General features: G+C 42.7%; 1 protein-coding gene across 1 annotated transcript; it reads left to right on the forward strand.

Annotated features, from left to right (window-relative positions):
* Positions 1-967: 967 nt before the first annotated feature.
* On the forward strand, positions 968-19,121 carry LOC121550415 (malate dehydrogenase, mitochondrial). The gene is made up of 9 exons (XM_041862664.2): positions 968-1,127; positions 2,432-2,600; positions 2,721-2,804; positions 2,913-3,022; positions 3,389-3,514; positions 3,753-3,830; positions 4,263-4,362; positions 17,653-17,804; positions 18,400-19,121. Exons 1-9 carry the CDS (start codon positions 1,062-1,064, stop codon positions 18,529-18,531), a joined length of 1,017 nt encoding a protein of 338 aa, XP_041718598.1. The 5' UTR covers positions 968-1,061; the 3' UTR covers positions 18,532-19,121.
* Positions 19,122-19,986: the final 865 nt, after the last annotated feature.

The following is a 19,986-nucleotide window of genomic DNA, read 5'->3' on the forward strand; positions in this document are numbered from 1 at the left end:
ACATTTAACATGCAATAATGTAGCCTAAATCAAGTGTAGGCCTATTATTTTTGCTTGATTGAGTATAGGCAACTCCAAAAGCCTGAACATGAGACTTACATGCTTTTGAAAATATAGATTGCTACTATTTTCTATCTGTATCATGATGAAGATCGTCTCAATGTAAGACTCTACGCCTATTCCCTAACAAAGCGGAGTAAGGGTAGGAAAGAGATTAAACATGGCTCAAAAAAGCATGAGTTTGCTTTGGGCTCTGTTTAAAAATATCACTTTTTTTTATGACAGCGGTTCCACAAGTTGCCGTGACGCAAGTTATGTGGGAAAAATGTTATATTTCATTATATTTTTAGCCTACTATAAAATATGTGTGTTGACTGTGATCAGGGTAGCCTAAGTGTGTTTTGTCTGTTTTAATGAACAAACTAACTATTGATTTAATGTGCATGGCAGCCATGCAGCCTATAGCCAGCACAGACCAGTAACATAATTAAACTCAAAATATGCCATTCTATTCTTTTGAAAATACATTTTATTAGTCTTATAATATTTAGGACCTGCCTAAGACGAATGAATAATGAATTTCTTTGAGATTTAAAAAAATAGACATCTGCTCACATCTACTCCCACTCCTAAACTTGCTGGGATGTGCATGGGAGATATAAAAGGCTTATCTCGACAAGAATGTGGTAAAAATGGAACCGTATGAATTGGGTTCTAAAAAACATTGGCAGATTTTTTTTTTTATAGGCAACATACTCTAAAGTCTGTTAGCAAAGGGTAGAAGATACACTCCAATCAATACAGCACGAAAGTGAAAGAACCACTTTTGACCTCACATCATGACACATGATTGATATTGCTTTCGCCCAATCATAAATGTACATTTACATATCTTAACCAATCAAACTGCATATGGACCAGGAAGTAGGCTGTCCCCGATAGTTACGGTAGGTAGTTAGCTTTTGAACGTTTTCTGTCTCTACCGGGCACGGAGGTAGAGGACGTTGGAGTCACTGTGAAGAGGACCCTCAAATTTTATTTTGGTTATATAATTAGACAACATGTTTTCCCGCATTGCAAGACCCACAATTTGCATTGCTACCAGAAGCTTAACCACCTCCTCACAGGTAAATAATAATATATTTTAAAAAAATAAGTAATTTTGTCTGCCAAGAGAGAGAACGTGACTAACATTAGTTAGCTAGCTATCTACTAGGTAGCATGGTAGCCATCTAGCTTGTCAGATTAGTTAGACAGCCAGCTAACTAGCTATAACTTGCAATGTCACAGATTCACTTTGCACGAGTTGAGCCACCGCAGAATGGTATACATTGTTTAAAACGAGTGATAGTTACTAACCATATCGTATAAATTAGCGATAGCTGGCTAGCAGGGATGTGTAAACGGTTGATAGCTGCCTGCACTGTATAAGGTCAACTCATGTTTCCTTTACTTTTAGGATTGGCAAGGCATGCGCAAAGCAATTAAGTATTTTGTCAGTTATCATCTCGAGTTTGTTCTTCATGACATGATGGTAGTGAACCACTTCCGTTGGCCCTTTCAAGTTATGAATGATATTAGGATTAGGTGGTTGGGCCTTTACATTTTTAATTTTTTTATTCAGGTTTCAGCTAATGTATCCATATTTAACACACATGAGACACAACAGTAGCCTTTTATTTGAGTCATGGTTAGCCCAAGTGATTATAAACTAAAACTACTGATAATGTGCAGTACAATAGCATTACAAATTATTGCCATGTTTCCTTTCTACACCCGTTTGAGCAAAACTGTGCAAGGTGTTTCATCAATCATGTGTTTATTTTATCCTTGACACACACAAACTCAATGTTAAATATGTTCCTTAAGGTTGGCATTGACAAGGACACAATGGTATAATTCCAGAACCTTTTACATTGATCAAGAAGTAACCCTTTGAGTATAATCAGTTACTATTATCTGTGAGCTTAAGTGTAAGGGTGGCTTACATTCTTTCTACAGCTTAATGAGCCTTGAATCGCCCACTCTGAAATCCTGGCATCTCAGGAAGTGCGTCTAAGTGGTTTATGGCCTACAAAATACAGATGTCATTTTCCAGTTGATTGGTTTGTCTGTCCCCTCTTTGATATCAGCAAATGACAAGGATTTATTGTGCAAAGATACGTTGCAAAGTTCTACATGGAATTTGGACTATAAACATTGATCTAATGGAACCCATCCTACAAAACCACCAATGAGTCTGTCTCATATAAGCCTATTGCTGGTAATAGATACATCTATATTCTAAAATACAGTTTGTGCTGGAAATCTTCAAACACGCAGAAAATATGTTGGTTGTGTCAGAAATACAGTTAGTAGCCAGGATTTCTCAAATTTGCAGAACAGTATCATTGACATAAATAGTCAGTGAAATTGTCTCCTCTCCCCTTAGAACAATGCCAAGGTGGCAGTGCTGGGTGCGTCCGGCGGTATTGGCCAGCCTCTCTCGCTGCTCCTAAAGAACAGTCCTCTGGTGGGCGAACTGTCTCTCTTTGACATTGCCCATACACCTGGAGTGGCAGCTGACCTCAGCCACATTGAGACCAGGGCCCACGTCACTGGTAAGACACCTTCCTGCTGGACATCAGCTTCACTACTACAGTCTTAATACTGTATAGTGAAATGAGTGTGAAAATGTCTGTTTGGTTGATGTCATTTAACTATCATGATTCCTTTACTAGGTTATATGGGTCCAGACCAGTTGGACGCTGCACTGAAAGGCTGTGATGTCGTTGTCATCCCCGCTGGTGTCCCAAGAAAACCTGGTGAGTTCACCCAAGTTCACAATGTGATTCATATTGAAGAACATCTTGTAATGCTTTTCTTTCAATTGAGAAGTGCACACATTACATTTTAAAGTAAAATTCTTCCAGGCATGACCCGTGATGATCTGTTCAACACCAATGCCACCATCGTGGCCACACTGGCCGACGCCGTTGCCCGCAACTGCCCAGAGGCCATGATCTGCATCATCGCCAACCCTGTAAGTACATCACTACCACCTCTCCAGACACCTCACAGATTAACTCACCCTCCTGACGACTCGCATTACTCTAGAGCAGCTCAGACAATTTTGTGTTGTTGCCAAAGAGAAGGTAGCACTGACTTTCAGGAATAGGGGTCAAGGGTTTAATTTGAAAGGAAATGTATTTTCCATGCCAGCTCTGTTTAGTTCACTGAATGTGTTTCAATGCTTCAGTTAAAATGTCCTTTAATGATACAATATTTTGCTTGAATGCATGTTAAATGGTAAATATGCCATTGATTGTATAATGGTTGTGTACATAGGAAGGTAATTGTAACATGTGGTTTGACATTTCTGACAAACAGTTTTGTTTCCAATCCATAGGTCAACTCCACTATACCCATCACATCAGAGGTCATGAAGAAGTATGGAGTCTACAACCCCAATAGAGTGTTTGGAGTCACAACCTTGGACATCGTCAGAGCCAACACTTTCGTTGCAGAGCTGAAAGTAATCCATCTTCAAGCTGCAGAGGATTGAGGACCTCATGCTCCCTATACACACCCTCTATACCTTCAGGAGTGATCTCAAAATTCACAGGCATATCACCCTGAATGGAACAAAGCTTGTTTTGTTTGTATCTTACAGATAAAAAAATTCTGCAGCAAATGCTAGTCAGCTAGTATCCACTCATTGCATAATGATTGGCAACGCAAGATGGCTGACTATTTGGTGTTTCATATTGCAGGGCCTTGACCCAGCACGTGTCAATGTACCAGTGATTGGAGGTCATGCAGGAAAGACTATTATTCCTCTCATCTCACAGGTAAGAATTGAAGGGCCTTTAAACAGAAATAAAAAATCCAATACCTGAATGATTGTCTTGAATGCCATCAGTAGGCCTACATCTTAATCTAATTACAAAGATGACACACATTTGCAATTCCATACTGTTTCATGTAATTGCATTCTGTTAGTATATGAGCTGATATCAGATATGCCACCCCCCTTTTTGGAGACAAATGTGTTTATGGCTCCCTCTAGTGTGTAACATTTTATTTGTGTGGTTGTGGTTCAAAGCAAATTAGGGTTCAACAGTAGGATGGCCTTGATTAGGTATTTGTTTTTAGTCTGTGGCTTTAAGAAATGTCTCATTCATGGTCATTTTAAAATTCAGTTGGAAAAGCAAAAGTGTAAGGTTCTCACTGAACAATGCTTTCCCTGTGAATAACTATACACATTGCACGTCTCTCTGTAGGCAACACCCAAAGTGGAGTTCCCAGCTGACCAGCTGTCTGCTCTGACCGCTAGGATCCAGGATGCTGGCACTGAGGTTGTGAAGGCCAAGGCTGGAGCAGGTAGGCAGTGTTTGTTACCCTGAGGACTGACCAATGACTGTGTGTGTGTGTATATATGTGTATACATATGTATACGTGTATATATATATGTATACATATGTGTATATATATATATGTATACATATGTATACGTATAAATATGTATATATACGTATACATGTGTATATGTATATACATATGTACAGTGAGGGGAAAAAAGTATTTGATCCCCTGCTGATTTTGTACGTTTGCCCACTGACAAAGACATGATCAGTCTTTAATTGTAATGGTAGGTTATTTGAACAGTGAGAGACAGAATAACAACAACAAAAATCAAGAAAAACGCATGTCAAAAATGTTATAAAATGATTTGCATTTTAATGAGGGAAATAAGTATTTGACCCCTCTGCAAAACATGACTTAGTACTTGGTGGCAAAACCCTTGTTGGCAATCACAGAGGTCAGACTTTTCTTGTAGTTGGCCAACAGGTTTGCACACATCTCAGGAGGGATTTTGTCCCACTCCTCTTTGCAGATCTTCTCCAAGTCATTAAGGTTTCGAGGCTGACGTTTGGCAACTCGAACCTTCAGCTCCCTCCACAGATTTTCTATGGGATTAAGGTCTGGAGACTGGCTAGGCCACTCCAGGACCTTAATGTGCTTCTTCTTGAGCCACTCCTTTGTTGCCTTGGCCGTGTGTTTTTGGTCATTGTCATGCTGGAATACCCATCCACGACCCATTTTCAATGCCCTGGCTGAGGGAAGGAGGTTCTCACCTAAGATTTGACGGTACGTGGCCCCGTCCATCGTCCCTTTGATGCGGTGAAGTTGTCCTGTCCCCTTAGCAGAAAAACATCCCCAAAGCATAATGTTTCCACCTCCATGTTTGACGGTGGGGATGGTGTTCTTGGGGTCATAGGCAGCATTCCTCCTCCTCCAAACACGGCGAGTTGAGTTGATGGCAAAGAGCTCGATTTTGGTCTCATCTGACCACAATACTTTCACCCAGTTCTCCTCTGAATCATTTAGATGTTCATTGGCAAACTTTAGACGGCCCTGTATATGTGCTTTCTTGAGCAGGGGGACCTTGCGGGCGCTGCAGGATTTCAGTCCTTCACGGCGTAGTGTGTTACCAATTGTTTTCTTGGTGACTATGGTCCCAGCTGCCTTGAGATCATTGACAAGATCCTCCCGTGTAGTTCTGGGCTGATTCCTCACCATTCTCATGATCATTGCAACTCCACGAGGTGAGATCTTGCATGGAGCGCCAGGCCGAGGGAGATTGACAGTTCTTTTGTGTTTCTTCCATTTACGTATAATTGCACCAACTGTTGTCACCTTCTAACCAAGCTGCTTGGCGATGGTCTTGTAGCCCATTCCAGCCTTGTGTAGGTCTACAATCTTGTCCCTGACATCCTTTGGTCTTGGCCATGGTGGAGAGTTTGGAATCTGATTGATTGCTTCTGTGGACAGGTGTTTATTTATTTTATTTTTATTTCACCTTTATTTAACCAGGTAAGCCAGTTGAGAACAGGTTCTCTTTTACAACTGCGACCTGGCCAAGATAAAGCAAAGCAGTGCAATAAAAACAACACAGTTACATATGGGGTAAAAAAACATAAAGTCAAAAATACAACAGAAAATATATATACAGTGTGTGCAAATGTAGCAAGTTATGGAGGTAAGGCAATAAATAGGCTATAGTGCAAAAATAATTACAATAGTATTAACACTGGAATGCTAGATGTGCAAGAGATTATGTGCAAATAGAGATACTGGGGTGCAAAAGAGCAAAATAAATAACAATATAGGGATGAGGTAGTTGGGTGGGCTAATTTCAGATGGGCTGTGTACAGGTGCAGTGATCGGTAAGGTGCTCTGACAACTGATGCTTAAAGTTAGTGAGGGAGATAAGAGTCTCCAGCTTCAGAGATTTTTGCAATTCGTTCCAGTCATTGGCAGCAGAGAACTGGAAGGAATGGCGGCCAAAGGAGGTGTTGGCTTTGGGAATGACCAGTGAGATATACCTGCTGGAGCGCAGACTACGGGTGGGTACTGCTATGGTGACCAATGAGCTAAGATAAGGCGGGATTTGCCTAGCAGTGATTTATAGATGGCCTGGAGCCAGTGGGTTTGACGGACGAACATGTAGTGAGGACCAGCCAACAAGAGCGTACAGGTCACAGTGGTGGGTAGTGTATGGGGCTTTGGAGACAAAACGGATGGCACTGTGATAGACTACATCCAATTTGCTGAGTAGTGTGTTGGAGGCTATTTTGTAAATGACATCGCCGAAGTCAAGGATCGGTAGGATAGTCAGTTTTACGAGGGCATGTTTGGCAGCATGAGTGAAGGAGGCTTTGTTGCGAAATAGGAAGCCGATTCTAGATTTAACTTTGGATTGGAGATTCTTTGTGAGTCTGGAAGGAGAGTTTACAGTCTAACCAGACACCTAGGTATTTGTAGTTGTCCACATACTCTAGGTCAGACCCGTCGAGAGTGGTGATTCTAGTCGGGTGGGCGGGTGCCAGCAGCGTTCGATTGAAAAGCATGCATTTAGTTTTACTAGTGTTTAAGAGCAGTTGGAGGCTACTGAAGGAGTGTTGTATGGCATTGAAGCTCGTTTGGAGGTTTGTTAACACAGTGTCCAATGAAGGGCCAGATGTATACAAAATGGTGTCGTCTGCGAGAGGTGGATCTGAGAGTCACCAGCAGCAAGAGCGACATCATTGATATACACGGAGAAAAGTGTCGGCCCAAGAATTGAACCCTGTGGCACCCCCATAGAGACTGCCATAGGTCCAGACAACAGGCCCTCCGATTTGACACACTGAACTCTATCTGAGAAGTAGTTGGTGAACCAGGCGAGGCAGTCATTTGAGAAACCAAGGCTATTTAGTCTGCCAATAAGAATGCGGTGGTTGACAGAGTCGAAAGCCTTGGCCAGGTCGATGAAGACGGCTGCACAGTACTGTCTATTATCAATCGCGGTTATAATATCGTTTAGGACCTTGAGCGTAGCTGAAGTGCACCCATGACCAGCTCGGAAACCGGATTGCATAGCGGAGAAGGTACGGTGGGATTCGAAATGGTCGGTGATCTGTTTGTTAACTTGGCTTTCAAATACTTTCGAAAGGCAGGGCAGGATGGATATAGGTCTGTAGCAGTTTGGATCTAGAGTGTCACCCCCTTTGAAGAGGGGGATGACCGCGGCAGCTTTCCAATCTCTGGGGATCTCAGACGTTATGAAAGAGAGGTTGAACAGACTAGTAATAGGGGGTTGCGACAATTTCGGCGGCTAGTTTTAGAAAGAAAGGGTCCAGATTGTCTAGCCCAGCTGATTTGTAGGGGTCCAGATTTTGCAGCGCTTTCAAAACATCAGCTGTCTGAATTTGTGTGAAGGAGAAGCGGGGGGGCATGGGCAAGTTGCAGCGGAGGGTGCAGAGTTGGTGGCCGGGGTAGTGGTAGCCAGATGGAAAGCATGGCCAGCTGTAGCAAAATGCTTGTTGAAATTCTCGATTATTGTAGATTTATCGGTGGTGATAGTGTTTCCTAGCCTCAGTGCAGTGGGCAGCTGGGAGGAAGTGCTCTTATTCTCCATGGACTTTACAGTGTCCCAAAACTTTTTGGAGTTAGTGCTACAGGATGCAAATTTCTGTTTGAAAAAGTTAGCCTTTGCTTTCCTGACTGCTTGTGTATATTGGTTCCTAACTTCCCTGAAAAGTTGCATATCGCGGGGGCTATTTGATGCTAATGCAGTACGCCACAGGATGTTTTTGTGCTGGTCAAGATTGCAACTCCACCCCCTTTGGCAGTTCTATCTAGACGGAAAATGTTATAGTTGGGGATGGAAATTTCAGAATTTTTGGTGGCCTTCCTGAGCCAGGATTCAGACACTGCTAGAACATCAGGGTTGGCGGAGTGTGCTAACGCAGTGAATAACTCAAACTTAGGAAGTAGACTTCTGATATTTATGTGCAAGAAACCAAGACTTTTGCGATTACAGAAGTCAGCAAATGATAGCGCCTGGGGGAGTAGGAGTGATACTGAGGGCTGCAGGGCCTGGGTTAGCCTCTACATCACCAGAGGAACAGAGGAGGACTAGAATAAGGATACGGCTAAAGGCTTTAAGAACTGGTCTTCTAGTGCGTTGGGTACATAGAATAAAGGGGGCAGATTTCCGGGTGTTGTAGAAAAGATTCAGGGCATTATGTACAGACAAGGATATGGAAGGATATGAGTAAAGTGGAGGTAAACCTAAGCGTTGGGTAACAATGAAAGAGAGAGCATCACTGGAGGCATCAATTGAGTCGGTCTCCGCGTGTATGGGGGGTGGGACAAAGGAGCTATCTAAGGCAGGTTTAGCTGGGCTGGGGGATCTACAGTGAAATAGTACAATTAGAAATAACCGAAACAACAATAAGCTAAGCATGTTTGGGCTGAGGCTAAACATAAACAGGATGTAGTACCGTAAAAAGGAACAGTCCAGCAGACATCAGCTGTATAGCTGAGTTATCATAAGGTCCGGTGAACAGCAATAGGATAGTTCGGAGGCTGCTAAAGCACTAGCGAGTAAGAGGCCACGGCTAGCGTGTGCTAGCGGGCCGGGGCTAGCAGATGGAATCTTCGTGGTCGACGTCGTAACCACATCAGACGATTTCGTCGGCAGACCAGTCGTGTAGGATCGGCGGGGCTCCGTGTCAACACTAGGTGGTCCCGTCCGGTTGACAGAGAGGTAGATAGCCGGGAGATGGGCCTAGCTCAGGATGATTAGCCAGACCACAGCGTCCATTTTGTTGCAGCTAGCTGGTAGCGATGAATCCGGAGTTAAAGGTTCAGTGATTCCGGCAGAAAAACTGATATGTTCTGGGTCGATAACGCGCTGTGCAGACTGGCCGAATATCCGGTGATTAATGTCCAGTGATTAAATTAATCCCGCAGAAAAAAAAAATCCAATGTTCTGGGTGAAATACCGCTAACTGTGGCTAATAGCAAGTAGCTAGTTAGCTGGCTAGCTAGTTTCAACTAGAGATTCTAGATAAAAGGTAAGTCAATAATAGAATCCGTTCCACATTGAGGGAGGCGGGTTGCAGGAAAGTATATTTTGTAGGAGGATGAAAAGTCTGATAGGGAAATATGTACGAAAAATACAAAAAAACTGGGTATTTACAGACACACGACAAAAACAGAACTGCACTACTACGCCATCTTGGAAACAAGAGTGTGCTCCTAATCTCAGCTCGTTACCTGTATAAAAGACACCTGGGAGCCAGAAATCTTTCTGATTGAGAGGGGGTCAAATACTTATTTTCCTCATTAAAATGCAAATCAATTTATAACATTTTTGACATGTGTTTTTCTGGATTATTTTGTTGTTATTCTGTCTCTCACTGTTCAAATAAACATACCATTAAAATTGTTGACTGATCATTTCTTTGTCAGTGGGCAAATGTACAAAATCAGCAGGGGATCAAATACTTTTTTCCCTCACTGTACATACGTACAGTGCCCTCCACAATTATTGGCACCCCTGTTTAAGATGTGGTCGAGGACTTCCAAAAATTCTCCTTTTTTTTTAAACAACATAGAACCCAAATGCAAAAAAAGAGAAAAATCCAACCTTTTATTTAAGTACATTACTTTGGTGTAAAAAAAAAAAAATTCACACATTTAGAAAAAAAAAACTTGAAATCATGTGTCCCACAATTATTGGCACCCCTGATGTTAATACTTTGTACAACCCCCTTTTGCCAACAAGACAGCACTTAATCTCCTCCTATAACATTTCACAAGATTGGAGAACACAGAGAGAGGGATCTTTGACCATTCTTCTTTGCACAATCTTTCTAGATCATCCAGTGTCCTGGGTCCTCTCTTATGCACTCTCCTCTTTAGCTCGCCCCACAGGTTTTCGATTGGGTTGAAGTCTGGGGACTGAGATGGCCATGGGAGGACCTTGAGTTTGTGACTGCTGAACCATTTTTGTGTAGATTTTGCCACATGTTTTGGATCATTATCCTGCTGAAAGACCCAATGACGACCCATCTTCAGCTTTCTGGCAGAGGCCATCAGGTGTTTATTTAAAATGTCCTGGTAGTTCAAAGCGTTCATAATGCCATGCACCCTAACAAGGTTCCCAGGGCCTTTGGAAGAGAAACAGGCCCACAGCATCACAGATCCTCCACCATACTTCACGGTGGGCATGAGGTGCTTTTCGGCATACTCATCTTTTGTTTTACGCCAGACCCACTTAGTGTTTGTTGCCAAAAAGCTTAATCTTAGTCTCATCTGACCAAAGCACACGATCCCAGTTGAAGTCCCAGTGCCGCTTAGCAAACTCCAGACGTTTACGTTTGTGAGTGTTAATGAGAAAAGGCTTTTTCCTTGCATGCCTCCCAAACAGCTTGTTGGCATGTAGAGAGCGTCTGATGGTTGTTTTGGAGACTTTGTGACCCCAAGATGCCACTCTTTGATGCAATTCTGTGACAGTGAGCTTAGGACTTTTTTTTACTTCTCTTACCATCCTCCTCACTGTGCGTTGTGGCAAGATAAACTTGGGACCTCTTCCAGCCTTGTTTGTCACTGTTCCAGTTGTTTTAAACTTCTTAATGATTCCTCTGACTGTAGATACGGGCAAGTTAAGGCGAGTGGCTATTTTCTTGTAGCCATTGCCTGACTTATGAAGGTCGACACAAATCTGCCTTACTTGAATGGTGTGTTCTCTTGTCTTTGCCATGTTGACAAATGGGTAAGAGAATTAGGCCTCTGTGTCACGTCATATTTATACCCCAGGGAAACAGGAAGTCATGAATTACTAATTAAAAGTTCATAGATACCCTGACCAACTTTAGCAACTACAGAAAAATATATTTTTTAAAAAATATATTAAAATTTTCAGCGGAATTGTTAGGGGTGCCAATAATTGTGGGACACATGATTTCAAGTTTTTTTTTTCTAAATGTGTGATTTTTTTTTTTACCACCAAAGTAATGTACTTAAATAAAAGGTTGGATTTTTCTCTTTTTTTGCATTTGGGTTCTATGTTGTTTAAAAAAAAAAGGAGAATTTTTGGAAGTCCTCGACCACATCTTAAACAGGGGTGCCAATAATAGTGGAGGGCACTGTGTGTGTATATATATATATATATATATATATATACACACACAGTGGGGCAAAAAAGTATTTAGTCAGCCACCAATTGTGCAAGTTCTCCCACTTAAAAAGATGAGAGAGGCCTGTAATTTTCATCATAGGTACACGTCAACTATGACAGACAAATTGAGAAAAGAAAATCCAGAAAATCACATTGTAGGATTTTTTATGAATTTATTTGCAAATTATGGTGGAAAATAAGTATTTGGTCACCCACAAACAAGCAAGATTTCTGGCTCTCACAGACCTGTAACTTCTTCTTTAAGAGGCTCCTCTGTCCTCCACTCATTACCTGTATTAATGGCACCTGTTTGAACTTGTTATCAGTATAAATGACACCTGTCCACAACCTCAAACAGTCACACTCCAAACTCCACTATGGCCAAGACCAAAGAGCTGTCAAAGGACACCAGAAACAAAATTGTAGACCTGCACCAGGCTGGGAAGACTGAATCTGCAATAGGTAAGCAGCTTGGTTTGAAGAAATCAACTGTGGGAGCAATTATTAGGAAATGGAAGACATACAAGACCACTGATAATCTCCCTAGATCTGGGGCTCCACGCAAGATCTCACCCCATGGGGTCAAAATGATCACTAGAACGGTGAGCAAAAATCCCAGAACCACACAGGGGGACCTAGTGAATGACCTGCAGAGAGCTGGGACCAAAGTAACAAAGCCTACCATCAGTAACACACTACGCCGCCAGGGACTCAAATCCTGCAGTGGCAGACGTGTCCCTGCTTAAGCCAGTACATGTCCAGGCCCGTCTGAAGTTTGCTAGAGTGCATTTGGATGATCCAGAAGAGGATTGGGAGAATGTCATATGGTCAGATGAAACCAAAATATAACTTTTTGGTAAAAACTCAACTCGTCGTGTTTGGAGGACAAAGAATGCTGAGTTGCATCCAAAGAACACCATACCTACTGTGAAGCATGGGGGTGGAAACATCATGCTTTGGGGCTGTTTTTCTGCAAAGGGACCATGACGACTGATCTGTGTAAAGGAAAGAATGAATGGAGCCATGTATCGTGAGATTTTGAGTGAAAACCTCCTTCCATCAGCAAGGGCATTGAAGATGAAACGTGGCTGGGTCTTTCAGCATGACAATGATCCCAAATCACCGCCCGGGAAACGAAGGAGTGGCTTCGTAAGAAGCATTTCAAGGTCCTGGAGTGGCCTAGCCAGTCTCCAGATCTCAACCCCATAGAAAATCTTTGGAGGGAGTTGAAAGTCCGTGTTGCCCAGCGACAGCCCCAAAACATCACTGCTCTAGAGGAGATCTGCATGGAGGAATGGGCCAAAATACCAGCAACAGTGTGTGAAAACCTTGTGAAGACTTACAGAAAACGTTTGACCTGTGTCATTGCCAACAAAGGGTATATAACAAAGTATTGAGAAACTTTTGTTATTGACCAAATACTTATTTTCCACCATAATTTGCAAATAAATTCATAAAATCCTACAATGTGATTTTCTGGAAATTTTTTCTCATTTTGTCTGTCATAGTTGGCATGTACCTATGATGAAAATTACAGGCCTCTCTCTTCTTTTTTAAGTGGGAGAACTTGCACAATTGGTGACTGACTAAATACTTTTTTCCCCACTGTATATATATATATATATATATATATATATATATATATATATATATATATATATATACAGTGGGGGGGAAAAAAGTATTTAGTCAGCCACCAATTGTGCAAGTTCTCCCACTTAAAAAGATGAGAGGCCTGTAATTTTCATCATAGGTACACGTCAACTATGACAGACAAAATGAGAAAAAAAAATCCAGAAAATCACATTGTAGGATTTTTAATCAATTTATTTGCTAGTCCAGGAAGTGACGTTGCAGGCTAGCTCAGTGCTGCCCCCTCATTGAGTAAAAGCCTATTTATTCTTGCTCCTGCAATGCGATCCGGAGACTCCGTACGGAGGGCTTAATACAATTACGGAGCCTCCGGAGGCCAAATCGAGCAATATACCGCATCGCCGTGTGCCTCCCAAATGTTGTAAATGCGGAGGGCTCCTTATACAGTGGCTTCCAAAAGTATTCACCCCCCTTGGCATTTTTCCTATTTTGTTGCCTTAAAATCTGGAATTAAAATTGATTTTTGGGGAGTTTGTATCATTTGATTTTCACAACATGCCTACCACTTTAAAGATGCAAAATATGTTTTATTGTGAAACGAACAAGAAATAAGACGACAAACTGAACTTGAGCGTGCATGACTATTCACACCCCCAAAGTCAATACTTTGTAGAGCCACCTTTTGCAGCAATTACAGCTGCAAGTCTATTGAGGTATGACTCTATAAGCTTGGCACATCTAGCCACTGGGATTTCTGCCCATTCTTCAAGGAAAAACTGCTCCAGCTCCTTCAAGTTGGATGGGTTCTGCTGGTGTACAGCAATATTTAAGTCATACCACAGATTCTCAATTGGATTGAGGTCTGGGCTTTGACTAGGCCATTCCAATACATTTAAATGTTTCCCCTTAATCCACTCGAGTGTTGCTTTAGCAGTATGCTTAGGGTCATTGTCCTGCTGGAAGGTGAACCTCTGTCCCAGTCTCAAATCTCTGGAAGACTGAAACAGGTTTCCCTCAAGAAGTTCCCTGTATTTAGCGCCATCCATCATTCCTTCAATTCTGACCAGTTTCCCAGTCCCTGCCGATGGTGTTCTCGGGTGATAAGAGGTGTTGGGTTTGCGCCAGACATAGCGTTTTCCTTGATGGCCAAAAAGCTCGATTTTAGTCTCATCTGACCATAGTACCTTCTTCCATATGCTTAGAGAGTCTCCCACATGGCTTTTGGCGAACACCAAACGTGTTTGCTTATTTTTTTCTTTAAGCAATGGCTTTTTTCTGGCCACTCTTCCGTAAAGCCCAGCTCTGTGGAGTGTACAGCTTAAAGTGGTCCTATGGACAGATACTCCAATATCCGCTGTGGAGCTTTGCAGCTCCTTCAGGGTTATCTTTGGTCTCTTTGTTGCCTCTCTGATTAATGCCCTCCTTGCCTGGTCCGTGAGTTTTGGTGGGGGGCCCTCTCTTGGCAGGTTTGTTGTGGTGCCATATTCTTTCCATTGTTTAATAATGGATTTAATGGTGCTCCGTGGGATGTTCAAAGTTTCGGATATCTTTTTATAACCCAACCCTGATCTGTACTTCTCCACAACTTTGTCCCTGACCTGTTTGGAGAGCTCCTTGGTCTTCATGGTGCCCCTTGCTTTGTGATGTTGCAGACTCTGGGGACTTTCAGAACAGGTGTGTGTGTGTATATGTATATATGTATGTATGTATATATATATATATATATATATATATATATATATATATATATATATATATATATATATATATATATATATATATATATATATATATATATATATATATATATATATATATATACACACACAAATACAGTGGGGAGAACAAGTATTTGATACACTGCCGATTTTGCAGGTTTTCCTACTTACAAAGCATGTAGAGGTCTGTCATTTTTATCATAGGTACACTTCAACTGTGAGAGACAGAATCAAAAAAATCCAGAAAATCACATTGTATGATTTTAAAGTAATTAATTTGCATTTTATTGCATGACATAAGTATTTGATACATCAGAAAAGCAGAACTTAATATTTGGTACAGAAACCTTTGTTTGCAATTACAGAGATCATACGTTTCCTCTAGGTCTTGACCAGGTTTGCACACACTGCAGCAGGGATTTTGGCCCACTGCTCCATACAGACCTTCTCCAGATCCTTCATGTTTCTGGGCTGTCGCTGGGCAATACGGACTTTCAGCTCCCTCCAAAGATTTTCTATTGGGTTCAGGTCTGGAGACTGGCTAGGCCACTCCAGGACCTTGAGATGCTTCTTACGGAGCCACTCCTTAGTTGCCCTGGCTGTGTGTTTCGGGTCGTTGTCATGCTGGAAGACCCAGCCACGACCCATCTTCAATGCTCTTACTGAGGGAAGGAGGTTGTTGGCCAAGATCTCGCGATACATGGCCCCATCCATCCTCCCCTCAATACGGTGCAGTCGTCCTGTCCCCTTTGCAGAAAAGCATCCCCAAAGAATGATGTTTCCACCTCCATGCTTCACGGTTGGGATGGTGTTCTTGGGGTTGTACTCATCCTTCTTCTTCCTCCAAACACGGCGAGTGGAGTTTAGACCAAAAAGCTCTATTTTTGTCTCATCAGACCACATGACCTTCTCCCATTCCTCCTCTGGATCATCCAGATGGTCATTGGCAAACTTCAGACGGCCTGGACATGCGATGGCTTGAGCAGGGGGACCTTGCGTGCGCTGCAGGATTTTAATCCATGACGGCGTAGTGTGTTACTAATGGTTTTCTTTGAGACTATGGTCCCAGCTCTCTTCAGGTCATTGACCAGTTCCTGCCGTGTAGTTCTGGGCTGATCCCTCACCTTCCTCATGATCATTGATGCCCCACGAGGTGAGATCTTGCATGGATCCCCAGACCGAGGGTGATTGACCGTCATCTTGAACTTCTTCCATTTTCTAATAATTGCGCCAACAGTTGTTGCCTTCTCACCAAGCTGCTTGCCTATTGTCCTGCAGCCCATCCCAGCCTTGTGCAGGTCTACAATTTGGTAGAAGGATTACTTTTATCCTATCCCAGGTATTCCTTAAAGAGGTGGGGTTTCAAGTGTCTCCGGAAGGTGGTGAGTGACTCCGCTGTCCTGGCGTCGTGAGGGAGCTTGTTCCACCATTGGGGTGACAGAGCATCGAACAGTTTTGACTGGGCTGAGCGGGAACTGTGCTTCCGCAGAGGTAGGGGGGCCGGCAGGCCAGAGGTGGATGAACGCAATGCCCTCGTTTGGGTGTAGGGACTGATCAGAGCCTGAAGGTACGGAGGTGCCGTTCCCCTCACAGCTCCGTAGGCAAGCACCATGGTCTTGTAGCAGATGCGGGCTTCAACTGGAAGCCAGTGGAGTGTGCAGAGGAGCGGGGTGACGTGAGAGAACTTGGGAAGGTTGAACACCATACGGGCTGCAGCGTTCTGGATGAGTTGTAGGGGTTTAATGGCACAGGCAGGGAGCCCAGCCAACAGCGAGTTGCAGTAATCCAGACGGGAGATGACAAGTGCCTGGAGTAGGACCTGTGCCTCTTCCTGTGTAAGGTAGGGTCGTACTCTGCGAATGTTGTAGAGCATGAACCTACAGGATCGGGTCACCGCTTTGATGTTAGCAGAGAGCGACAGGGTGTTGTCCAGGGTCACGCCAAGGTTCTTTGAACTCTGGGAGGAGGACACAACAGAGTTGTCAACCGTGATGGCGAGATCATGGAGCGGGCATCCTTCCCCGGGAGGAAAATTTACTTCCTTGACAACTTCCTTCACAACAGATCTGCTCTGCGACGCGCAGGAAGTATGAATTCCCTGACTTCTGCAGAGGCCGTATCACAGTAAATGCTGTACGGCCACTGCAGATAACGGATTGACCATGCAGAGCCTTTAACTCTAGTAGATGGCTGACCGGGGTACTGCAGGCTGCCATTGGCAACTAAATTAACTTCTGTGTGCGATTTTCTTTTTTTAAATAATTGGTTCAAGGACATATTAGAAGCAATTATTGGTACCATAATAGTCTTTTAATTATTTTTTTTAACGAAATTGTATGTTTTTTGGTTTATTTTCACTATAATGGGGTATCCTGTTTTCTGCTAACTGCCTGCAGTACCATGGTCGGAATTGAACTTCCATGGCTTCAATGAGAGGGGGCAGTTGTTCTCTCCTGGGACTGACTGCTTCTCAATGAAACAGTCCCTTTAAGTAAACCCCGAGTGGCGCAGTGCTAGCTGTGCCACTAGAGATCCTGGTTCGAATCCAGGCTCTGTTGTAGCCGGCCGCGACCGGGAGACCCATGGGGCGGCGCACAATTGGCCCAGCATCGTCCAGGGTAGGGGAGGGAATGGCCGGCAGGGATGTAAATGTAGCTCAGTTGGTAGAGCATGGCGTTTGCAACGCCAGGGTTGTGGGTTCAACTCCCACAGGGGGCCAGTATGAAAAAATAAATAAATAATGTATGCACTCACTAACTGTAAGTCGCTCTGGATAAGAGCGTCTGCTAAATGACTAAAATTTAAAATATAAATTGAGCTCTAACTCGCTAACCTATGTGTGTTCAGGCTCTGCTACGTTGTCCATGGCCTACGCTGGGGCTAGGTTCACCTTCTCTGTCCTGGATGCCATGAACGGAAAGGAGGGAGTCGTAGAGTGCGCGTACGTAAGGTCAGAAGAGACCGAATGCAAATACTTCTCCACACCTCTCCTCCTTGGGGTAAGTCCTGCACCACCTTATTAACAGGTTTATAACTTGGAGACTGTAATTTCACCTTTTGCTTATTGATGTATTGATGTTGTACTTAGTCCCCATACTACATAATTTTATTTTAAATCAATGCCTAATAAATCACTGTTTATTTAATGAAAATAACTTTTAACTATATTTTGAATGATTTATATCCCTGAGCCTCCTTTGGCCCTTAGTGCTCAGTCTGATCGTGTTGGCGTAAGGAAAAAAATATTTACATACACAGCCTTGATTGGCTGTTAGGATGGTCTAGAGCTCACCCGCTTACCCAGATGAACAGCCATTGGTCTATTATAATCCGATCACATTGTGACGTTATGATGTGGGTCAAAAGTTCCATCCTACCTGAACAGGCAGAAATTACTGGCATTTTCACAATTTCTGTGTTATTTTGACCTCGTAGTGTGGAAATATATATATTTTTTAATACAGGAAAATCACGTTTTTAACTGCACTGCCCCTTTTTAATTCAAGTTCCTATTTGAATGACAGACACATCTTTCTTGAATACAGTTGATAATCTGAAGTGGTAACCAGGAGGAATATTTTTCTGTCCTTATAGAAACACGGAATTGAGAAGAACCTCGGCCTGGGCAAGCTGTCAGCCTTTGAGGAGAATCTGGTGGCTGGTGCCATTGGTGAGCTGAAGGGCTCCATCAAGAAGGGCGAGGATTTTGTTGCTAACATGAAGTGAACAGGGTTTGAATCGCTCAACCTGTGGTTATTTATATTGTCCAGTCACATAAATGACACCAGGCCTCTCCAAAATCAAAGTTTCATCATGCCTGACGAAGCAGTAGTTTGTTACTGATCAGAAATATGAACTCTATCAAACAGTGGACCTCACCATCTTGCACTGGATCAATGTAGGTTTGAGAGGGATCTCTGAGAGAATCATGACCGAATCATGTAGCTCTTACATAGGCATTCAAATGTGACTCCTGTTTGCAATTTGGAATGTCAAAGTAGGCTCCACGTAACTATGCATGGAATTATTTATTGGGTAAAGTAGTATTTTGTCTTCGCCCATCAACTCAACTATTCTTGTGGCTTCTTTCAAATGTATAAAGAAATCTCAACCCCATTTACATTTTGTGTTTTGAATGTTAATATATTAAGGGAAGGTGTCCATTGACATGTCAATCAGAATTCCAATGTTCCAAATGTATCACCTTGAGTGTCTGTCAATGATATTCAGTTATACATTTTAATTTGGACACTGAAATGTGTAACAAGTGGCGTCCAACTGCTAAAAACTAAATTAAACGCTGAAAAACATTGAAACATTTTTTAGAATTCATTTGGATCTGTTGAGCTATGGGGAAAGTGTGGTCATGAAATGGATAATGGAAATATTTGGAATGAGCTCATTATTACCTTGTAACCAAGGAGAGTACGACAGCAGAAGCACACTACAGACTGTCTTGCTAGCTAGCTAGAGATAAAATATGCAGACATATTTCGGGTTAATTTTGACTTAGGAATAACCTTTACATATTTTATTAACTATGGTTGGTGGCGGTATTTAATTACTATCTGAGATCAATACCTTTTCCTTTCAAGCAATGTGAATGCGCTCGAGAATGGCACAGTCCTCTGTTTCCACGCCAATAATTTGACAACGAGGGGTGGGAGAGTTCATTCAGAGAAGTACGGATGGTGCGACGGGTCCAGTTGCCAACAGCTGGTGTCACCAGGTTTTCATGTCTATGGGTGTTACCTTTGTAAATTCGGCCCAACCTGCCACTTTCCTGGCCCGGGGACAACATCTCAAATGTCATCAGTTGGTGAAAGCGGCTATACACGGAGTATACCAAACATTAGGAACACCTCCACAGGGCCTATTTAGACTAGAAGGAATCCAAGAGAGTACATACATATTTAATGTATGTGTTACATTATTTCAGTAGGATAGAGAAGAAGTGGAATACCTGGAATATTACTCAAAGCTATTCTCAATATTGCTATACAGCATAGGGCATGCTGCACACTTGTTATGTTTGGAGAAATGAGCTGCTCGTTGTGTATTATAGTGCGTTGACAAAGCATGTGCATTAAAGGTGCCAAGAAAAGGAAGCATGGATAGATGATGCTGGTCCCCGCTGCGCTGCTGAGTCACACTCTGTGACAAAGCTTCTGTCACCTACGT

Source organism: Coregonus clupeaformis, chromosome 35 (genome assembly GCF_020615455.1).
Source record: "Coregonus clupeaformis isolate EN_2021a chromosome 35, ASM2061545v1, whole genome shotgun sequence".
In the NCBI taxonomy this organism is placed as follows: Eukaryota; Metazoa; Chordata; class Actinopteri; order Salmoniformes; family Salmonidae; genus Coregonus; species Coregonus clupeaformis.

What these genes read in the sequence shown, in the direction of transcription:
- LOC121550415 (XM_041862664.2), top strand. Translation starts at nt 1,062, where the DNA reads ATGTTTTCCCGCATTGCAAGACCCACAATTTGCATTGCTACCAGAAGC. An exon ending in GCTTAACCACCTCCTCACAG is followed by an intron (nt 1,128 to 2,431) that starts GTAAATAATAAT and finishes CTCTCCCCTTAG; the next exon opens with AACAATGCCAAGGTGGCAGT. An exon ending in CCACACCTCTCCTCCTTGGG is followed by an intron (nt 17,805 to 18,399) that starts GTAAGTCCTGCA and finishes CTGTCCTTATAG; the next exon opens with AAACACGGAATTGAGAAGAA.